General features: G+C 48.3%; 1 protein-coding gene across 1 annotated transcript; it reads left to right on the plus strand.

Annotated features, from left to right (window-relative positions):
* The first annotated feature begins 1,293 nt into the window (after positions 1 to 1,293).
* SMAP2 (small ArfGAP2) lies at positions 1,294 to 18,350 on the plus strand. Its single transcript, XM_065857252.2, has 10 exons — positions 1,294 to 1,473; positions 12,917 to 13,050; positions 13,611 to 13,696; positions 14,363 to 14,441; positions 14,797 to 14,883; positions 15,319 to 15,400; positions 15,878 to 15,978; positions 16,096 to 16,261; positions 16,523 to 16,845; positions 17,217 to 18,350. The coding sequence occupies exons 1-10, from the start codon at positions 1,371 to 1,373 to the stop codon at positions 17,340 to 17,342; spliced, it is 1,287 nt and encodes a 428-aa protein (XP_065713324.1). The 5' UTR covers positions 1,294 to 1,370; the 3' UTR covers positions 17,343 to 18,350.
* Positions 18,351 to 18,946: the final 596 nt, after the last annotated feature.

Below are 18,946 nucleotides of genomic sequence, written 5' to 3' on the forward strand. Positions count from 1 at the left end.
CTAAATTTGGATTCCCCCCCATCCACAGAGCCACTGGGATATTTCTGCAGGTGCCCGAGGCAGACGTGCCCCAGCACTGCCACCGAGCCCAGCACCTTTCTGGGACACGAGTGTCACTTTTGGAAGAATTATGTAATCTCAAGTGTTTCTCAGATTACTACATAGTGACTTTTGTGTGTGTGTGTGTGTCTCCTTTTGATACCATTGCTCATTTCACTGCAGCTTTGTACACATCGTGGTTGTTCAAACCCTCTCCCTGGCATGGGAATACCGGGGTTTGGTGTGTGATCTCCATCTTGTTTCAAAGCATCGGTCTTTTTCTCCCCCTTTTACTGTCAGATCCAAGCAGCACGTTTTCCTTCTCACAGTGCGGGTCAGCCATGCAGGGTCTGTCCTTGGGGACCCCTCGCCTCCCAGGGGACCTGCATGAGGATCGGGACAGGGAACTGCTGGAGAGGGTCCAGCGCAGCCACCAAGATGCTGAAGGGAGTGGAGCATCTCCCGTGTGAGGAAAGGCTGAGGGAGCTGGGGCTCTGGAGCTGGACAAGAGGAGACTGAGGGGGGACTCATTCATGTTTACAGATATATCAAAGGTGAGTGTCAGGAGGATGGAGCCAGGCTCTTCTCGGTGACAACCAATGATAGGACAAGGGGTAATGGGTTCAAACTGGAACACAGGAGGTTCCACTTAAATTTGAGAAGAAACTTGTTCATGGTGACAGTGGCAAAGCCTGGCCCAGGCTGCCCAGGGGGGTTGTGGAGTCTCCTTCTCTGCAGACATTCAAACCCGCCTGGACACCTTCCTGTGGAACCTCAGCTGGGTGTTCCTGCTCCATGGGGGATTGCACTGGATGAGCTTTCCAGGTCCCTTCAACCCCTGACATTCTGGGACTCTGTGACTGGACCCGCAGTGACCTGGCACCGGGAACAGCGTGTCCCTGCCCCCCCAGCCAGCCCCCAAACCCCCAGAGCCAACCCCCGAGCCCCCATCCGATGCTGACCCCTCGATCCCATACTGAACCCCCATCCCATACTGACGCCCCCATCCTATGCTGACCCCCCATTCTCGCACCCCCGTCCCGCCCCTCCCGCAGCGCCACGCCCCCGGCTCACCCCGTCACGTGACCCTGCCCATTCATGCCTCCCCCGCCACCGCCCCGCCTCCCCCGATTGGCTCCCACGGGCGCGGCCGCGCCGCAGCCAATCAACGGAGAAGGGGAGGGGCTTGGGAAACGCATTAAAACGCGCGCGCTGCCACCTATTGGTTCCTTTTTCTCCTACCCCGCCCACGCCGCCGGCCGGAAGCAGGAAGCGGCGGGTGCCCGGGACGGCGGCGCCGTGACCCGCGGGCGGGCAGCGCCGGCCGCGCCATGACGGGCAAGTCGGTCCGCGACGTGGACCGGTACCAGGCGGTGCTGGCCGGCCTGCTGGCGGAGGAAGAGAACAAGTTCTGCGCCGACTGCCAGGCAAAAGGTACCGGCGGGTCCCTTCCCCCCCATCGCGGGTACCGGTGGCTGAGGGGGCGGCGGGGCCTGGTAGGCCTGGGCCGGCGGGGTTGTCACCCCCTTGGAGCCGTCATGTGGCGAACGCTGCCTCCCCGCCGCTTGTTGCCGGGGCTGTGGGCTCACGGGGCCGTCCGGTGTCCCCTCTCCCTGGGGTGGGGGGACAGGCCCGGCTGGGCCTTGGGGGTGATGGTTCCGGGCCCCTCGGGGGCGGGCAGGGCCGCGATGCCGCCCCGGCTGCTGCAGTGGGGCCCGGGCGGTTTGGGGGTTCATAGCACGGCGGGTGGTTTCCCCTTTGGTTGAGCAGGTGTTTGGTGTTTGCAAAAAAAGGCAAAATCGGCCCAGATTTGGCTTTGGTGGGGGCTCGTTCACTGTGAGCCGATTGCAGAGGAGCTGCTGCTGGCGCGTCGAACCCCGTTCCTGCGGCTCCTGCTCATTCGGCGAGTGAGTTGAACAGAAAACTGCCCCAGATCTGCTGATGGAAACTCGCCGGTTCACCGTCTGTGCCAGGGCTTAGCCTCAAATGTCAGTGTGAAAACACCTAACACACGGGGACTGCTCTTGTGGAGGAGTCTTGTGTTAAAGAGGAACCTGGAAAGCTGGTGTTGTGTAATTTTGGAGGGCATTCCAGCTGAGGAGTAACATCCTGTAACTCATAGCTGTGAGCAACAGATCAGAGGATCAGATAATTGTAACCTGGCCCTGGAGCCACGTACTGCTGAAGGATTTTGGTCCTGTGCTTCCTTTTCCAATTAGCACTGATGTCCAGGTGTATCCTGCTACTTACCCTAAGAAAGGAGTGGGGTAGAGAGGAAATCAGGTGTAAATGTTTGAGTTCAGGAAGATAAACCAAATTAATACAAGTGTTACCTGTTATGTGGTGATACAGATACCTTTCTGTAGCTTGCTACTGTGAAAAGTTTTGCTTTCCTGTAGCAAAAGCATTAAGGGTTGTGCCCATGCCTCCCTAAAATCCTATTTTAATGTGCATTCTCATGATTTGGACTTGAGGCTTGTTTCCCAATAACTGAACCTGGAGCAGGGGCTGCTTTTCCATGTCCATCTGTAAGTGGGAGACTTTGTCACCTCGATCTGACCTCTAAAAGCTGTGGAAAGCACTGCTGAACAACATTAAAAAAACAGTGTTACTAAGGTTTTCTTTCAGCCCTGCTCTACAAAAATCCCAAAACATAGTGACCTCATCATAAGAACCTGTGTTATATTGGAGATGGCAGATTTTGTGACATGGTTCACAGCTGGCTTTGGTTGATCATGCAGGCTGGTTGTGGTAGTGTTGACAGAGAATGGAATGTTCCTCTTGCTTGGAAATCCCTTATCTCTTGGCTCCTATTCTGGTGCCAAGGGCAGAAATAGCTGTTTTATCTTGTCATGAGACAGTAACGTAACGTACACAATATGGGAACCAGTCCTCATCGCCGTACCAGGTTACTTGTTTTGATGTGATTATGTAGCTTCTCCTGTCCATAGTACATCCTGGCAGTGCAGTATTGCAGTTAATTATGTCTAAAAATCCAAGTGTACAGTTCAGCGTTGCCATTAAAGCTGGGAGCTGCTTGTCTGGGAAGACTGGTGGCATTAGTCCTGACAAGCAGGCTCCTGTTCTGCTGAAGGATCTGGCAAATTATTATCCACTATGCTAATGAGATTCATGGAGATGTGAAATCTCATTATTGAGAGCAACATGTGGAGTTCACGGCCCCAGGAGGTGTCTGTGCAGCGAGGTCTCCAGCCAGGGATCTGACTGGTGCCAGTCAAAGCATCGTACTGGGCTGCGTTTTGGTTGCTGTGGTGTCTCCCAGTGAGGCGCTGGGGCTGGTTTGCAGGTCCCATGTTCTTACTGCTGCTGAAAGTAACAGCAAAATTCTGCTTTACATATGGAAATGAGCCCCAGGTGTACTTGTGCAGACTAAAGAGCGCATTTTATTTGATATATGGCTTCTTAATAACTCAAACTCTCTGCAAGCTGGCACTAACAAGAGGCCACGTGGTATTTGCTGCCTCGGGATCCCTTCCCTCCACATTTCCAGTGCCACCTGGAAGAATAGCGGCTTTTCTGTGCAGCTGATTGTTGCTCTGCTTTTAGCTGATTCCCAGTCTAGCTGTGCTAGTTGAGGCCCACAAAAAGATGCATTTGTGTACAGTTTTGTGAATGGGAGGTTGCCAAGGTCAGGGCTGAAATCTGCTAACTTGGTAAATGGTGTTGGGGGGTTGGTTGGTGGTAATGTTTCTTATACCAGCTCTCTCCTTTGGTAGCTCCTGTTTAACATCAGAAGGATTCTTGCATGAATTTCAACAAAGTTGAAGGCAGTAAGAGCCTGGCAGCTCATACAGCACCTATCAAGACATTTTTACAATAAAAACTGGCTTTTGACCGTCTGTTTTTATGGTGGAGTTACTGAATTTTGTAGTGGTTTGCTGCTCCATCAGGATGTTTCAAAGCTCGCATGACACACAGGCAGAGACTGTTCAGATGCCACCCACACTTCCATTATGCCTGTTCCCAATGACCTAACTAGTTGCTGGGTTTCATTACTGTGTTTTTTTCTCCTTCTATATACAGAACTAAACGAGATTACGGTACCTGTTCATGTGAGCTGCAGTGCTCGTATGTACCCACACGACTTCACGCTCTACAGAAATTCTCAGCGTTGGGCTAAGAGTCTGGTTTACAGGAACATCAGCTCTCTGATGTTGGCTACTGGTTGGGCTCACACTCTGGGACCAGTATAGCAAACACTTTTGTTTGCTGTGTTGGTAACCAGTTTGCTATCTTCCATAACTTCTGCCATCAGCAAAGTGATTACTTGGAGAAAAGGTCGTTTTCTGTGTTCTCGTTATTCCTTGCTTTCCATCAGGCAGCGCATACAAGTGAATCCTAATCCAATTTGCATCTTCTCCTTCTCTCATACGTTTGGGATTCAAGTAACTTCTTCCCAAGGTGTTTCTTCCAACGAGCTGTTGGAGACAGTGATGGCTTCAGGTGCTTTTTCTGCACAACTTTTCTGTAAGAGCTGCACAGGTGAGCCTGAAACTGCAGAAGTGTGAGCCTGATGGCTTCCTAGACAGTGATTAATGGCCTGGGTTGGAGTTGCTGGGCAGAAAAAAGGACAAAGGAGCTGAGAAAGCAAGCTGGGGGTGGCTTTGCTTCTGCAGCACCAACCGCTGCAGTGGTTAGAGCTCTTGTTTTGGAGGAAGTTTAGTGAGATCTCTCGCCTGCTGCTTCCTCTTTGTGTTGCAAACCTCTGCACCAAAGCAGCTGAAGGTAATCTGGGTGATCTGATCAAAAACAGGTGGAATGATGAATTATCATCCTCTTTTTGAAGACCTTTGCTTTATGAATTGCTTGTACAAAATGCCTTGAAAGAGAAGCTGTTGATGAGGGAGGGTGGGATCTCTTCCAGCAGCTCATTTCTGGTGGCAAATGGCTGTTGTGTTGCTGCTGTGTGTGTGTAAGGCAGGGCGGCTGTCGAGCAGTCTGACTGTATTGAGTATCTGTCACAATATCCGCTGCTGAACATCAGAATGAGTCTGGAGGCTGAAATTGCGATGTAGCTGGAGGGCTGTGGCGTAACCCGTGCGAGCTGGACTTGACCTAAGTGTCCGGATGTCTTCCAGTAACTGGGAAATGTTGAGTAACGCGTACATGAATTGAATCCTCCTCTGCGTTTCTGCCTCTAAAGCTCTGTGCTGAACTCGTGTAACGTACAGATAATTCTATTTGATTCTCTCCTCCTCCCAAACTCTTCCCCTCCAGTTTTCCAGTCCTGTCCGTCCAGCAGGCTCCTTGGACCCAGCCTGACGTCGAACGGCAGGTTCCTCCGCAGGGAGCACCAGCGAGAGCCGCTGTCTGTCCATCGGTTCAGGTTGCCCTGTGCTCCTCCTGGTTTGTCTGACTCTTCCCTTCCCTTGTGTCTTGTGAGAGCTGTGGGTTCCATGCCGAAATCAGCCCCTTCTTGTAACTTCAGTGGTTAGGTGGGAGACAATTTGCTGCCAAACACAAACCCAGATGTAATTTTTCAAGCAAAGAAAGAGGATAGAACTTTGAAAATACCTGTGAAGAGATGGTTAAATATTGGATGGGAGACAGGAAGAGCAGGATTAAAAGCTTGGGTACAGTTGAGGAAGGGTGATTTCCAGTGAAACGGGGGAGTTAACTTATTACAGACGGTGTAGTCCAGCCAAACTGATATTAATATGAAACATGTTTCTAATAATCAACAGAAATCTGTTGTGACTCAACTCCTCCATCAGCAGACTATGGTACTGCAGCTGAATTTCCTTTTCAGTAGAAGCAATATGGAGAGTAACTTAAATAGCTGCCTAGAACAACTGCATGTGATGAAGGAATGATCATTATGGGAAAACCAAGCAGTGGGTAGTGATGCTTGCCTGCAGTGGGCTTCAAAAACCAAAGCCGTAGGACTAAAGCTTCTCAGTTTGCCTTAAATCTTCTATTAGGAGGAAGCTCAGTGTTATGTAATGGAAGCTTTCCAGAGGGGATGCGTCTTTGCTTGTATACTCATTTTAATTCCTAGCTGCACTCATGATATTCTGCAGTTATCTTAATGAGCGCTGCATTTTCTCTTCTGCTTTTGAACTGTTCTGTTTGTCTGAAGTCAGATCTGAAAGAAATAGTCTTGTGCATGAAGCACCGTTCATTTCAAGCGAGCGGAAATGTTCAGGAATTAACTCTGTGAGACTGGCTTTATCCCTCAGTGATCTTCATCTGGGGTGGGACTTCGGGAGGGCGCACAGCTCTAACCTTGCATCCACCTGCCCGGAGTGATAACTTCCCATTCCAGCCACAAAGCGAGGAAGAAGCATCAGCCTTTCCGGCAGAGACTTATTCTGGAGTTGGTTTGTGCTTAGGCGAATTGTAGGAAGATACGCTTTAAGAAAAGATACGCAGAGCTCTGAGTCATGTACACAGATGTGTCTACGCCTGCCGGAGACAGATAACAAAGATAATCCTCCGAGCAGAGGGTATCTCGGCAAACCATGTCAGCTTTAATGCCGCTGTTCTGTGCAGCGGTATCAACCCACCCGTGGAATGGAGAACCTGTGCGGTTGAGCGACTGGATAGGGTGTAAATTAAGGGGCCAGAAATGGCATGTGATTCTCAGAGCATAGCTGCAACTTCGGTAGAAGTTAGTTCCTATAGTAACTGCTGGAGCAGTTACATAAGGGATCAAACACGCTCAGGAACTTGTGTGTCAGCCTCTTCAGAAAATGCCTCTGCAATTTAGAGGTAATTCATTTTTTTAAAATGCAAGTAGGTTATCAAAACCAACTAGAGAATCAAGAATAGCTTCGGTCTCCTTTAGGTCGATCCAGAATAGTGATTGTTTCGTGTGTCCCAGGAAATCTAGGACAGGGAAAGTTTGAGTTTCTAAGAGAAACTGTCTTAGAGCAAAGCTTCCTCCAAGGGGGAAGCTGGATTTACCTGTGCTGCATCACCTTCGGTGCCTTGTTAAACTGCTTACCTCTATTTTTGGCAAAACATGCCATTCCTTACTGGCCAGGTTATGCCCTTTCCTTATCAGTGTCAGGTCCTTTTCAGTAGCTCTGATAGTGACAAACAGTTCATGTCTATCTCTAGATACTGAAGAGATTCTCAATCAAACAAAAGTGGCCCAGGAGCTGAGGCTCCTTCGTCTGTTGGGAGTTATTTTAAGGAGTTGGTGACTTCTACATATCTCCATAACTCCAATGAGGTTGGAAGCGAGAGTCTCAATATTTTTAACATGCAGTGAAGAATTAAAGACATTTTGTAAGTGGTGAAGTTGAATTCTGGTGGTGTAAAATAGTAGTGATGGAGTGAGCTTCCATCCTGCTGCTCTGCTTACATGTGCATTTTGGCACAAGAATGGTGTTAACCTACTACCTAATGTTTTCTTTTGCATTTCATGGAAATTCAGGCCTCCTTGAAATCTGCTGCCTTTGCCCCAACAACTTTGAGGCCTGACCAGTGTGTAGTTTTGGTGATAACCTCATGACCACAGGAAAACCGTGGCTTGTGGAACTTGCCTGATTTTTTTGTATCTCTAGGCTGTGTTGCCATCAGTACTGGTGATGTTAACCACGGCTCTTGCATGGGTCCTTATCAGATCATCTGCTCCAAATTGTCCCTTTCACAGTTTCTTCGCTGAAGTAATAAACATCACTCGCTTAAACAGCAGGAAGGACCCACCCTGCTGTTTGCAGCCTCTGTTTTAATTTCCTCCACCTTGCTCCATCTGCCTCTGCGTCATCACAGCGCTTCTTCAAAGAACACGATGGTAATGGTGATAAGATCTGTGCTGAAGGATGCTTCTGCCAGCTTAGATCGGATGCTGCTGTGTCGCTGCCTTCAAGGCCACTGGGCCCTGAAGTTTTACGTGTTTCTGGTAAACTGCAGAAAATGCGAAGCCTGTTCCTGCAGAAATGGAGCTGGAACTGGTCAGCCGGGGCTGACTTGGCTGGTCAGATACCTGCAGCGAATGTGACGGTTTGGGGAAGGAGAGAGTATCCTGGTGACTGCTAGTGCAGCCAAGGAGATTTTGAAGACAAAGCTCCACGCTGTTTTTGGAAGCAATATTCTCAACCCCCGTAGATGCCTCTGGCTCTTCCTTTTTCCTGCAAAGAGTGGTTAAAGGCTGTAATTACTGCAGCAATCTTCTACTGAGGGAGGAAAAAAAGAGGACAAAGAAACCCCCTGAAAACAGCCCTTTCATCTTTCAAAGGATGACATAAAGTTGGATTTTTGAATGACTAAACTGAACTAGGTACATATCCTTGTCAAGCTCCCTTGCTATGGAGCTTTTTGGCTTGAGCATCCCTGTTTCACTGCGTTCCAATGGCTTCTGAAAAACTGCACAAATAGCTGACTGTGGTACTAAACCCGGGGGTACAGCAGGTGTCAGTGCTCCAGAGATCTGAGAGGTCCATGAACCCTGCATCAGGATGTAGCGACTAACTAGGCTGTGTTAATAACTAAATAGCATAATTTAGAGTTGAGTTTAGCCGCTTTTCAGTGGCAGGGTTTACCTCGTTTCCCCAAGCTAATCTGAACCCCTGACTGCAGAACAGATGTCTCCGGTGAAGAGCGGAGGAAGCTGTTTTGTAAGACAGCCTTTGTCATGGCTGTTCTACGAGCGGAATGAATTTCAGTAAGTCATGAAGCAAACTCTTTCCAGAACAAGGAAACCCCAGGTCAAAGGAAGCTCTTGGATACTGGGCCGTTTCCTCATTTGGCTCTGCAAAAAGCAGCGCTTTTCAACTTTTGACTCGATGAGACATTTCCAGGCGCTGGTGAAGGCTTGTAGGAGAGGATGTGAATGTCACCTGCAGGGACCGTCCCACCGGGGGAGCATTTCCCACATCACCGTGAGAGGGGCTGGTTGTGCGCTGCCGCGGCCCCACACACGCAGCAGTGTTAACCAGGATCAATGGGCACGTTTCCCTCTTACAGCTGGGCTTTTGCCGGAGGTTCTTTGCACTCGGAATATTTCATCAGGCTTTGAATAGTGATGCTCTCTCCTTCCTGTCTATGAAAGCATCTATTTCTTTTCCTGACCCCCCCTCCTTCTCAAAAGAGCAGTGGCATTGCAGCCAACTTCTGTTTTATTTTTAAATGCCTTCTGGAGGGTTATTACTGAAGAAACTTGCATGAGTAGCTTAAGCCAAAATGTAATGCCTGAATAAAGGGCAAAGAGTGAATCTGCTTGGGATCCCTTGATTAAAAACACTCCAGAGTGTGAACTTTCGGCAGGTCATTAAGACATGGTGTGAAGTGGAGCAGTGCTGGGGTTTTAAAGGGAATTAGGAGCCTTTTTGGTAAGGACAGATCATTCAGGCAGTCCTTGTGAGCATTAATGATTCCGCCTTAGATGCTAACTTAAGCTGGTATGACCAGCTTGATATGTGGTGCTTATTTTGACAGGCCGGGATATAAAACAGGCTGTGAAGCTGTCTCATGGAAGCACTGACTGGGCAGCCGAGTTCCTCACAAATAGCGTTCTGGTCTCTGCTGGATGGTGCTGTGTCCTCGCTTAGGAACACACTCAAGTATTCAAAGCAGCTTTATAAAATGAAAAGCGACTGAGCAATAGATGCTTTTAAGCTCGTGATCATTGCCAGGTTAGGAATATATCCCAAGGTGGTCTGAGAAAGATTAAATGTTGAGCCAGAACTCGGTGTGTAGCTGGGCTCTTAAATCTGTTTTGATTAGTATCCTATTTTTACTCAAAATTGCCATTTTCTTTCCTCTCTTGTTCACCTACAAAAGGCTGGCGTTCTCCAGGAAGGATTTGTGCACGGATGAGGTGATGCACAGGGAAAAGAGAAGTTTAATCAGAACAGAACAAGCTATGCCCAGCTTGGGTTAGTGCCAAGTACCTTGTTTACCATGGAAGTTAAAATTAGCCGTAATACTGAAAACAAAAGTGCCTGCAGCATCAGGCTTCTGTGGCTGATAGAGGTTCTCATTGCAAACTCCCGATTTTGCAGGTGGGAATGGAGTTTTCATTTGGGCCTCAAGCTCCAAAGCCACCGGGTACCTGTAGGGCTGCCAGCCTCAAGGCAACTGTTTTTATAAGATTAGCGAGAGTATTCATGCGAGGACCAATTTCTTCCACCTTTCTTTCTAGTGTTGTAACAAGCTACATGTTTCAGTTAACTTTGTCCTAAAACCTTTTGCATATACGTTTCCATGATTCTCTGCATGTGTGAGTGTTGGGGTGTGTGCAAGAGGAGATGGGGCTACACAGCAGCTTGGGCTGTGCTGATAAACGCTGCTGTGCTCTCTAAAGCTGCTTACCAATATAAAAATTACCTTTCTACTGAGGTGCTTTGCTCCTTCTGTCAGTGCTCAGTCACTGGAGCTTCTGCACATTGAGCTCTGTTTAGTTTTTAGGAAGTTAAACGCTGCAGCATCAGTGAACCCAGAGCTGTAAATAGCACCTGGGGCTTTCTGCCTGTCAGTCACCATGACAATGGTGTGTGAAACTGGGGAAGTGACTGCACGAAGCCCTCCCCAGCCAGATCTTTGGGTGCTTCCTCATGTGATTTCTGGTGCGAGGTCCTTTTGTGGCCTCACAAGAGGGAAGTGGGAGGTTTGTTTACATCTGCAGCAAACCCCATCAAAACTAAGTGCTTTTTAAGGAGTGAAATCATAAAAAAGTGTTGTTTTGGCTTAATGGCTGGGGGCATTTCCCTGTTGTATTGCACTTTGCTGCATCAACCCTTCGCTGTCGAGGCGAGTGGTTCTGTTGTGCAGCTGCCTATCTCAAAGCAGCTCTTCACTCTCTGGGGTGTAACCATATCTTGTTCCTCCTTTATTTTCTTCCTAATCCTGGTGTTTATAGAATCCAAGGCTATGTAACTAGGCTCAAGAAATGACTAGGTGTATCCAGAATCATTAGGTGCTCAGATCTAGAGGTCAGATTCTCATGCCTACAGATTTTGGGTGGTGTTTTGCAGGACCATCCAAGTACTCCCAGTACCCCAAGTACCGCCATGAGCAGATTTCCGAACTACTGGCATCACCATTCTCCTGGCTCCGGGAAAATCAACCAAACTTGTGGCATTTCCTCTAGTCTGTGGATTCCAAGCCTTTCTGATGGCATTTGACACTGCAAGTCCACCCAAACCCTGGCTGGAATAAGCATCAGTGAAGAGAAATACCCTTGGTTGTATAATGTGTTTATCACCAGACCAAATGCAAGCTGCTGGGGGATTTTTGGAAAGCCTGGGTATTTGTTTTTAAATATTTGCTGGCATAACAAAGCTGTTTCAGCATTGGGGTCTTCCAGAGCTGGGATCTGGGAGTTGCAGCAAGAATCAGCTGTTATTCGTGTGCTCAGCCCTGGCTGTTTCGCATCCTGCATCACCAAGTGATGCTAAAGCAGGATGGGTACAGCAGCCTGTGCCACTGAGTCACTCTCCTGTGTGGCATCGCAGGGGAGGAGGCTGCAGCGGCTTGAGCTGGCACATGTGACAAACCAGTGAGCTGATCACTCCAGCCCTGCTCTGCTGTCTAGCTGACTATTAATCCTTTTAGCCCTATAAAGGCTAAATATATCTGGAGTTTAAATCTAACCTTGAATCTCACGCTTAATCCTGCTGGCAGTCACACATTACAACCTTCAGGGGGTGTCTGGGAGAGAAGGCTTCACCTTGGTGTACTGCAGGTGTAACACCGAACAAGGCTTTTACTCCCACGCCTTGCTCTGTAACCGGCATTCCTGGGTGTTGCTAAATGTATGGACCCCTGCCCTGGTGCATTCAGTCCTAAATTTTGGTAGGTATCATAAAGGAGCTGAGGAATAGGCAAGAGTGTGCTACTTTTGGTGTCTTCACCAAGAGCTCTTTCCAAGCTGGGAAGTGACTTCAATCAGCTTTGTTAAATTAGGATCGTTCTGAAGGGCCACTCTTCTAGTGAAGAAGCAGAAAGCAATGACAGGCCAGGCCAGGAGGCTTTTTAAAATTCGTAATCTAGCTGAAATAGGTACTGGAGAGAAATTAGAGGCTGGATGCCTTTGCCCTGGAAGGGACCATGAGCTGCTGATTGTCTTGGCAGCACCAAATCCCTCAGGATACTCCAGACTTTGCCAGGAAATAGGAGTTAAACTGTTAACAACCATCCAGCATATCCAGGGGAGTCAAACACAGTGCTGCTTTTTTAGGGCTTTGAAATTACACTTTTCCCCCTCTTCTCCCTCCCACCTCAGTCTCATTAGCTTTGAGGCTTGCTATTTTAACTGTGGCAAGAAAAGACACAAGAACTCAGCTGCAGTGGTGCCTGTAATGCTTATAAAAAGGGCTGGCACGGTTTATTGGAGGCTCTTGGGTCCCTCGTGTGGTTTTGCTGTGGCTGTTTGGCCAGTGATAGCCAACCCACGGTGGGGCTGGCTGGCAGCTCCAGCCAGGTATTTCATTTTAAAGCCTTGTCCTGCACTGCAGAGGGTGATTTCTGAAGCTGGTCTTCCTGCAGCAAGCTTGTTAATCTTTCCCTTTTGTTCTTCTTCCCTGGCATGACGTCCCTTGTACACCTCGGAGCTCTCCCGCCTGTCTGAAAGTCGCATGTACCATGCATATATTGACATGACTGTTTCATCAGTTGAAACAAGATAAAACCAGGGCTTTGTGGAGTCTTGGGTGGTTTGGATGCCTATTTTCTTCCCTCCTCCTTTTCGATTTTTGTCTTAGAGCTCTCAAAATGGAAGAGGGAGGCGATAAAGTGCTAGCTGTAAGTGTAACGATTAGGAGGCAACCTTTAAACATCCTATTGATGTCTAATTCCAATTTATAACATGATAAAAATGCAGAGGTCTCAGTTCACTTGGTACAGCTTCTCGGTTGCTCAAGGCAACTACAGGTTGACTTTGGTGTGAAACGCTTGTGTCTCTTTGCAGGGCCACGATGGGCGTCCTGGAATATCGGTGTGTTCATCTGCATTCGTTGTGCCGGGATCCACAGGAACCTCGGAGTTCATATATCCAGGGTAAAATCTGTCAACCTCGACCAGTGGACACAAGAACAGATACAGGTAATGCGGGTGAAACGTGCACGGTGTTCTGCTGGTGGGGCTTGGTAAGCTTGGGAATAAAGTCTGAATAGGCCAAAGATGTGGGAAGGGGAGCAGAAAGAAGATATCAAGCTGGGTTAGGCTGGGAGGGAAAATGTCATAATTCCAGGCTTAGTGAATTTGAGAGGGTAAAGACAAACACTTGACAAGTTCCTATCAAACTGTCGAAGGCTGGAGCTGCTGCCCAACTCCGCTCCTTGAGCTTCCCCAAGACAAATTCTTGACTTCCAGAGTGACGTTAGGTTGCTAATAGATATTTATCTTCAAATAAATATCATGCTGTGCTACTTAGGATTGCTGAATTGTACTGGGGCAGCATAGCAACTGTCAGTGATTCCCAGCTAGTAGGCTTGCACCAGAAGCCTGGGGAGTGGCTTTGAGGTACAGAACAGACTTCAAAAGTCTACATGTGCCTTCTAGTGAACATTTGTAGGCTCTTCCTTGGTAGCCTGGCATGCTAGTATGTGTAAGAGCTTTAACGTCTGTGAAACAAACAGTTCAAGAGTTCTTTTGAATTGCAGTGCATGCAAGAGATGGGAAACGGAAAAGCAAATCGTCTCTATGAAGCCTACCTGCCAGAGAACTTCAGGCGACCCCAGACAGACCAGCATCCTTTCTTCCTTTGCTGCCGAGGAAATGCGGAATCTTCTCATCTCGTTGCTTTTTATCTGCACTCCCTACACAGGAGGTTTAACTCCACATGCCTGGGCATCAGCTCTGAGAATGAGTCCCTTTGCCTGCAGGCTACTTGTGTACAGAATGAAGGAGAGAGCTAAAAAGATTGCTTCCGAGCTCTTTTTAACCATACAGGCAGGTTTTTAGATGCCCAGTGCAGCAGGGGTGTACTCATGTGAACATAAAGAAACACAGGAGCATCTCTGCCGTGGTTTTATTTCTCTTAAGCTGGTGGCTGAGATGCTTTTGTATGCACAGAATCCATTTCTCTGACTGCTGTGTAACTTGTGCCAATGACATGTATGCTCTTCAGTGATGGCTGAAGTAAATATACGTTGTGAACAGAACGCACAAGGAATTTAAGCCCTGACTTAATGTACCTTTTATAGCACTGTCATGCTTGGAGTAATCCAAGGGCAAAAATTGACTAGCTAAATAGTTGGATCCAACACTGAATTATTTTAAGAAAGTTACTGCTGGAAATGCTTTTTAGAGAGTCATTAGTTTAGTTACAGCCTGTACCTTGTATCCACATGTCAAATAATACTACGTAAGTCTTCTATTCTCGAATCATTTGTCTTTAACAAGCTGCTTGCAGAGCCGTGGAGACCTTCATTAGGGAGAAATATGAGAAGAAGAAATACATGGACCGAAGTATCGACATCAATGCCTTTAGGGTTAGTTTCTAATCACTTCTACAGAAGCTTGAACACATTAAGATATAACTGTATGTTTGTCTTGTGAGTAAGCATGAAAACAGTGTAAATGTTTCCTGTATTAGTGACTAATATCTTCTCCAAGGCTGATTGCATTTGGTCGTTCTATAGAGGGAATTTAAATTGGACGGCGCCTTTGAAGGCCATCGTGTCCAACTCCTTGCTCAGAGCAGGATGAGCTTCAATATTGGTCCTTTGCCGTATCTTTGAGGCTTTTTAGATTAGCGACAGCATCATGTAAAGCTCTTTATGAACTTGCTCTTGGTTTGATATGAGTTTTGACCTTCATGTCAGTGTGGGTTTTTTCTCCTTACAGAAAGAAAAGGACGACAAATGGAAAAGGAGTAATGAGCCAGTATCAGAAAGAAAACTGGAACCTATCATCTTTGAGAAGGTGAAAATGGTAAGGCCAAAACGCATGGTCGTGGATCAATTGTAAAACCTTCTCCTAAGCAGCACAGAGGTGACCCAGCTCGATATGGAAGCATTTTTTCTGGCCGCAGTCATGGCAGTGGGTGCACTGAGTCACACCGATGGTAGTAGCTTGTTTTCCTCTGCTCAAGCAGACACTAAGCAGATGTGTTCTGCCTTGCAGTGCAGAGCAGGTTGGAATCCTGCTACTCCCTGCTTAGCTTTCCAGCTTGAGCAGTTACTTTCCTAGTTTAGAGCATGACAATGGGTTCCAACAGGATGGGACAGTAAAACAATGATGTAAAACTTGCTCGGAAATGGTTCGCTTTGGAATTTGGATTTTAAGGGTTAATAGCTCATTAAAGCCTCTAATGTATCTGAGTAAAATCCAAATTTGAACAAGGCTTCTGCTGTTCTTTTTCCCTAGCCTCAAAAGAAAGAAGAAACGCAGCAGTCTAGAAAAAGTTCTCCTAAATCTACCGAACCAGTGATGGACTTGCTAGGACTGGGTAAGAGCCTTTCCAGCCTTACTACACTTGTTGCAATGACCCCAGACACCATCTCTGATCCTGTGAATTTGGTGAGCTTTTAGTACTTACTTTCCACGTCAGGTGGACAGAAGCTGTACAGAATAGTGGCCTTTCGCTTAAACTGCTCCAGTGCAACTCAAGCACAGTGCTCAGCACTGCAGCAGACAGTTTTCCTTATGTTTTTGCTTTAAGCTGGTGCAGTGGTTGTGTCCGTAGTATTACGGGAGCAGCTGTAGTGGTCTCCAGAACCCTGTGGGCCCTGGCTGTTCCAAGGTCAGTAGGACAGAGATGGTGCAGCGCATTTCCTTGGTCTTGGGCCAGTTCCTTCTCGGCACCAGAAAAACAAGTGAGGTCAGGTCACTGGCTTGAGTGGCACATGTGCAAACTGCTGAATTGGGCAGGAGGCTGCCCCAAGGCCACCTGTGGGAACATCCACAGCAGCTTTGTCTCTCGCAGATGCTCCTGTGACAACTGCTGTGACGAACGGCCGGCCGAGCAGCTTAGAGAAGGATCTTGATCTTTTCGCATCAGTGGGATCGAGCTCTGACTCCAGGAAGGTGAGCAGGGAACATCAGAGCTTGACAAAAGCTGGTTAGATGCTGGAACAAGGTGATGATCTGTGTCCTCCCCTAGTGCCGAATGCAGCTGTTGCACTTGTGCTGTCTCTGTCTCAGGTCACTGGCTCAATGCCAACATCTGGAAGTGCTGGTTCTGTTCCCGAAAACCTGAATCTCTTCCCTGAGCCAGGAGGCAAAGGAGATGAAGTGGGGAAGAAGCAGCTCTCAAAAGACTCGATCCTCTCCTTGTACGGCTCTCAAACACCTCAGCTGCCTGCGCAAGGTAACAGAGCTCGGAATCAAGCTGTTGAATGGTGCTATACTAATTCAGAGTGGGTGGGGTGTGTTCTGATGGCTGACAAGCAAAGATGTGGGAGTGTAGGTGGTCATTCTTGAGACCTCTGAGTAACATAATGAGCAGCTTAGTCTGGATGTCATGACCAAGTGAGCGTTGTGATAATCTCTGATTCAAAGGTCAGTATTTCATCCCCATGGCGATGGATGCAGCAGTTCTTCCCTTCATTACTTCTCTACCTTTTTCTAGGCGCAATGTTCATGGCCCCAGCTCAGATGGCGTATCCTGCAGCAGCATATACTGGTTTTCCAGGAGTAGCCCCCTCCAGCAGCATGATGGGAGGCATGATGGCCCCGTCGGTGGGGATGATGGCCCAGCCCGGCGCTGCAGGGATGGTGGCTCCCATGGCCATACCAGCTGGGTATGTGGGGAATGTGCAGGCAGCTGTCATCGGTGTCCCCAACGGGATGATGGCTGCGCAGCAGGCTGGCTACGTCGCTGGCATGGCAGCGGTTCCCCAGCCCGTCTACAGTGTGCAGCCCGCGCAGCAGCTTCAGTGGAACATCGCTCAGGTGAGGTGTGATCTGCTGCTGCCCCCCGGGTGGATGGAGGGCAGGGGAGGACCATCCAGTTAAACCCAGGCTGGTGCTTTTGTAGGCTGGGGTTGGGTGAGGACTGCTGATCCTGCAGGCAAACTGAGGAATGTCAGAGGGGTAACTTGTTCGGAGGTCTCAGTGCTCAGTGGAGAACAAAAATCAGTGTGATGTCAGCTAAAATGAAAACTAGATGGGCACACACCTGAGAAGCCAGTGACTTCTCTTCACCGTAACTCTTTAAAATAATTTATTTAAGCCTGTAATATGTTGAAGAGCGAGAGCTTTGCGGGCTGAGGGCAGGTGGTCTCCTTGCCATAGCCTTGACTTTTGTCCTCTCCCCTTTGCAGATGACCCAGCAGATGGCTGGGATGAACTTCTATGGAGCTAATGGCATGATGAGCTATGGACAGTCAATGGGTGGAGGAGGTGCCCAGGGCAGCAATCAGTCCCTCAGCACCCAGATGTGGAAATGATCCCATGCGTTGTGACCATTTTTGCCTTCTGTTCTGTTCTTCAAAACTGCTCCATGAGACATTCAGGGTTTTTTCTTTCTGGCTGGCTTGCCCAGCCTGAGCCTCTTTCCGTAACTGAGACCCATCTCTGCCTTTTCACTGACAGACACGGTGAAACCTCGGTGACCAGAACATGAGCTCCCCTGTATTTAGCACAGTCAATGCACACTTCTGGGGTGGACAAACCTCCTTGCACAAACCTCCACTTAATGCTTCTGGGTACCACTTAATGTCCTGCTGGGTATTTTAGCAGAGATGTGACTGAGGAACTTGGGAAATCTGTGCTTAATACTGCCTGTAATGTCAGGCCTTTTAAGAAAAATCACTTCAGCTCTAGTGTTAGGAGGGGTTTTGGTTAGCAGAGGGGTGGAAACCTTGTTTGGTGCTGAGGAAACTGGATTTTAACCCAAGCCCAGGGGCAAGCAAGCCTTGCTACCTCTTCCCGTGAGCGGAGTTCTCGGAGCTGAGGCCTCGCTGTGCTTCGCTCGCCAACCCTCATTGGAACCAAAGTCATTCGGAACACCCTCTCCCTCCCCCCGTGAGCAAGCAGGACTCTCGCGCAGTGTGGGGACAAGCCATTAGAATGTGAAACTTGCACTTCAGAGTGGCTTTTTCCGTCTAATATGTGGTATTGATGTATTTAACTTTTAACAAGCTAACTGAGAGTTAACTTATCAAGGGCTGAGAGCCCGCTGCAAGTTTTCTTACACTTTTAAAATGACTATGACATCCTAATTTATACTTTTTTCATATTTTTTGTTCCTGTGTAATCCTGGTGCCCCTTCCCAGCCAGCTTTTGACATTTTAATCTAGGCATAAGAAGCGGGTGGGTCTGATTTCTTTCTCTCATCTCCAGTAGAACACAACTGCTTAAACTCATCAGCGTCGAGCGAAAAGCCGGACTTCTGCGGTCTGCTTTATCCTGTGTATATGTAAATTCCCCAATAAAATACTGCGGTGAAACCTCAACCGACTTCCCTTGTTTTCGAACAGATTGTGCGGAACGCGACCGTCACGAGCGCGAGTTGTTCGCTTCAGGTGTTGTGGGCATTTTGGAGCTTTTCATCCAAATGGGACTAACTCCATCTGTTTTGTAGCAAATGTCCCAAATGCCAGGCGAGAACGGCGTTTGCCTGAACGCGAAGGGCTCTCGGAGTGCCAAGAACCAGGCTCAGCGGAGGCAGAATCGGGTCAGTTGACACTTTTATATACAAGAGAAACTCGCAGCTCGGGGGGGCGGGTAAGCACCGCATTCCTGCAGCTGCGCCTGCAGGGACAACTCCAGTTATTAGGATTGCAGCTTTAGGCCAACATTCAACACAACCTGACCAAGGCCTGGTCAGAACAGGAGTTTTAAGCTTTTGCAAAAAGCGGTAAGTGAGAATGAGAGGCTGGGGGGTTTAGTACTGGCCTAAAGAGCAGCTGGGAAGCTGCGTGTGGCTGTGGGCAGAGCTCAGCTCACCGTGGGAGCCTTGGGTTGATGGGACTCTGCTTGCATATTAATTCTGGTGTTGCTTTCCTCAAGTCAAAACCTGCTCTTTTCAGGAAAAAAAGAGCATTTCTTT

This window comes from Patagioenas fasciata, chromosome 25 (genome assembly GCF_037038585.1).
Source record: "Patagioenas fasciata isolate bPatFas1 chromosome 25, bPatFas1.hap1, whole genome shotgun sequence".
Taxonomy (NCBI): Eukaryota; Metazoa; Chordata; class Aves; order Columbiformes; family Columbidae; genus Patagioenas; species Patagioenas fasciata.

Bases quoted from the DNA above. Each gene is read 5' to 3' on its own strand.
- SMAP2 (XM_065857252.2), top strand. From the start codon at position 1,371: ATGACGGGCAAGTCGGTCCGCGACGTGGACCGGTACCAGGCGGTGCTG. The intron at 14,884-15,318 runs GTAAGGCCAAAA...CTTTTTCCCTAG, and splicing joins TCTTTGAGAAGGTGAAAATG to CCTCAAAAGAAAGAAGAAAC. The intron at 16,846-17,216 runs GTGAGGTGTGAT...TCCCCTTTGCAG, and splicing joins TTCAGTGGAACATCGCTCAG to ATGACCCAGCAGATGGCTGG.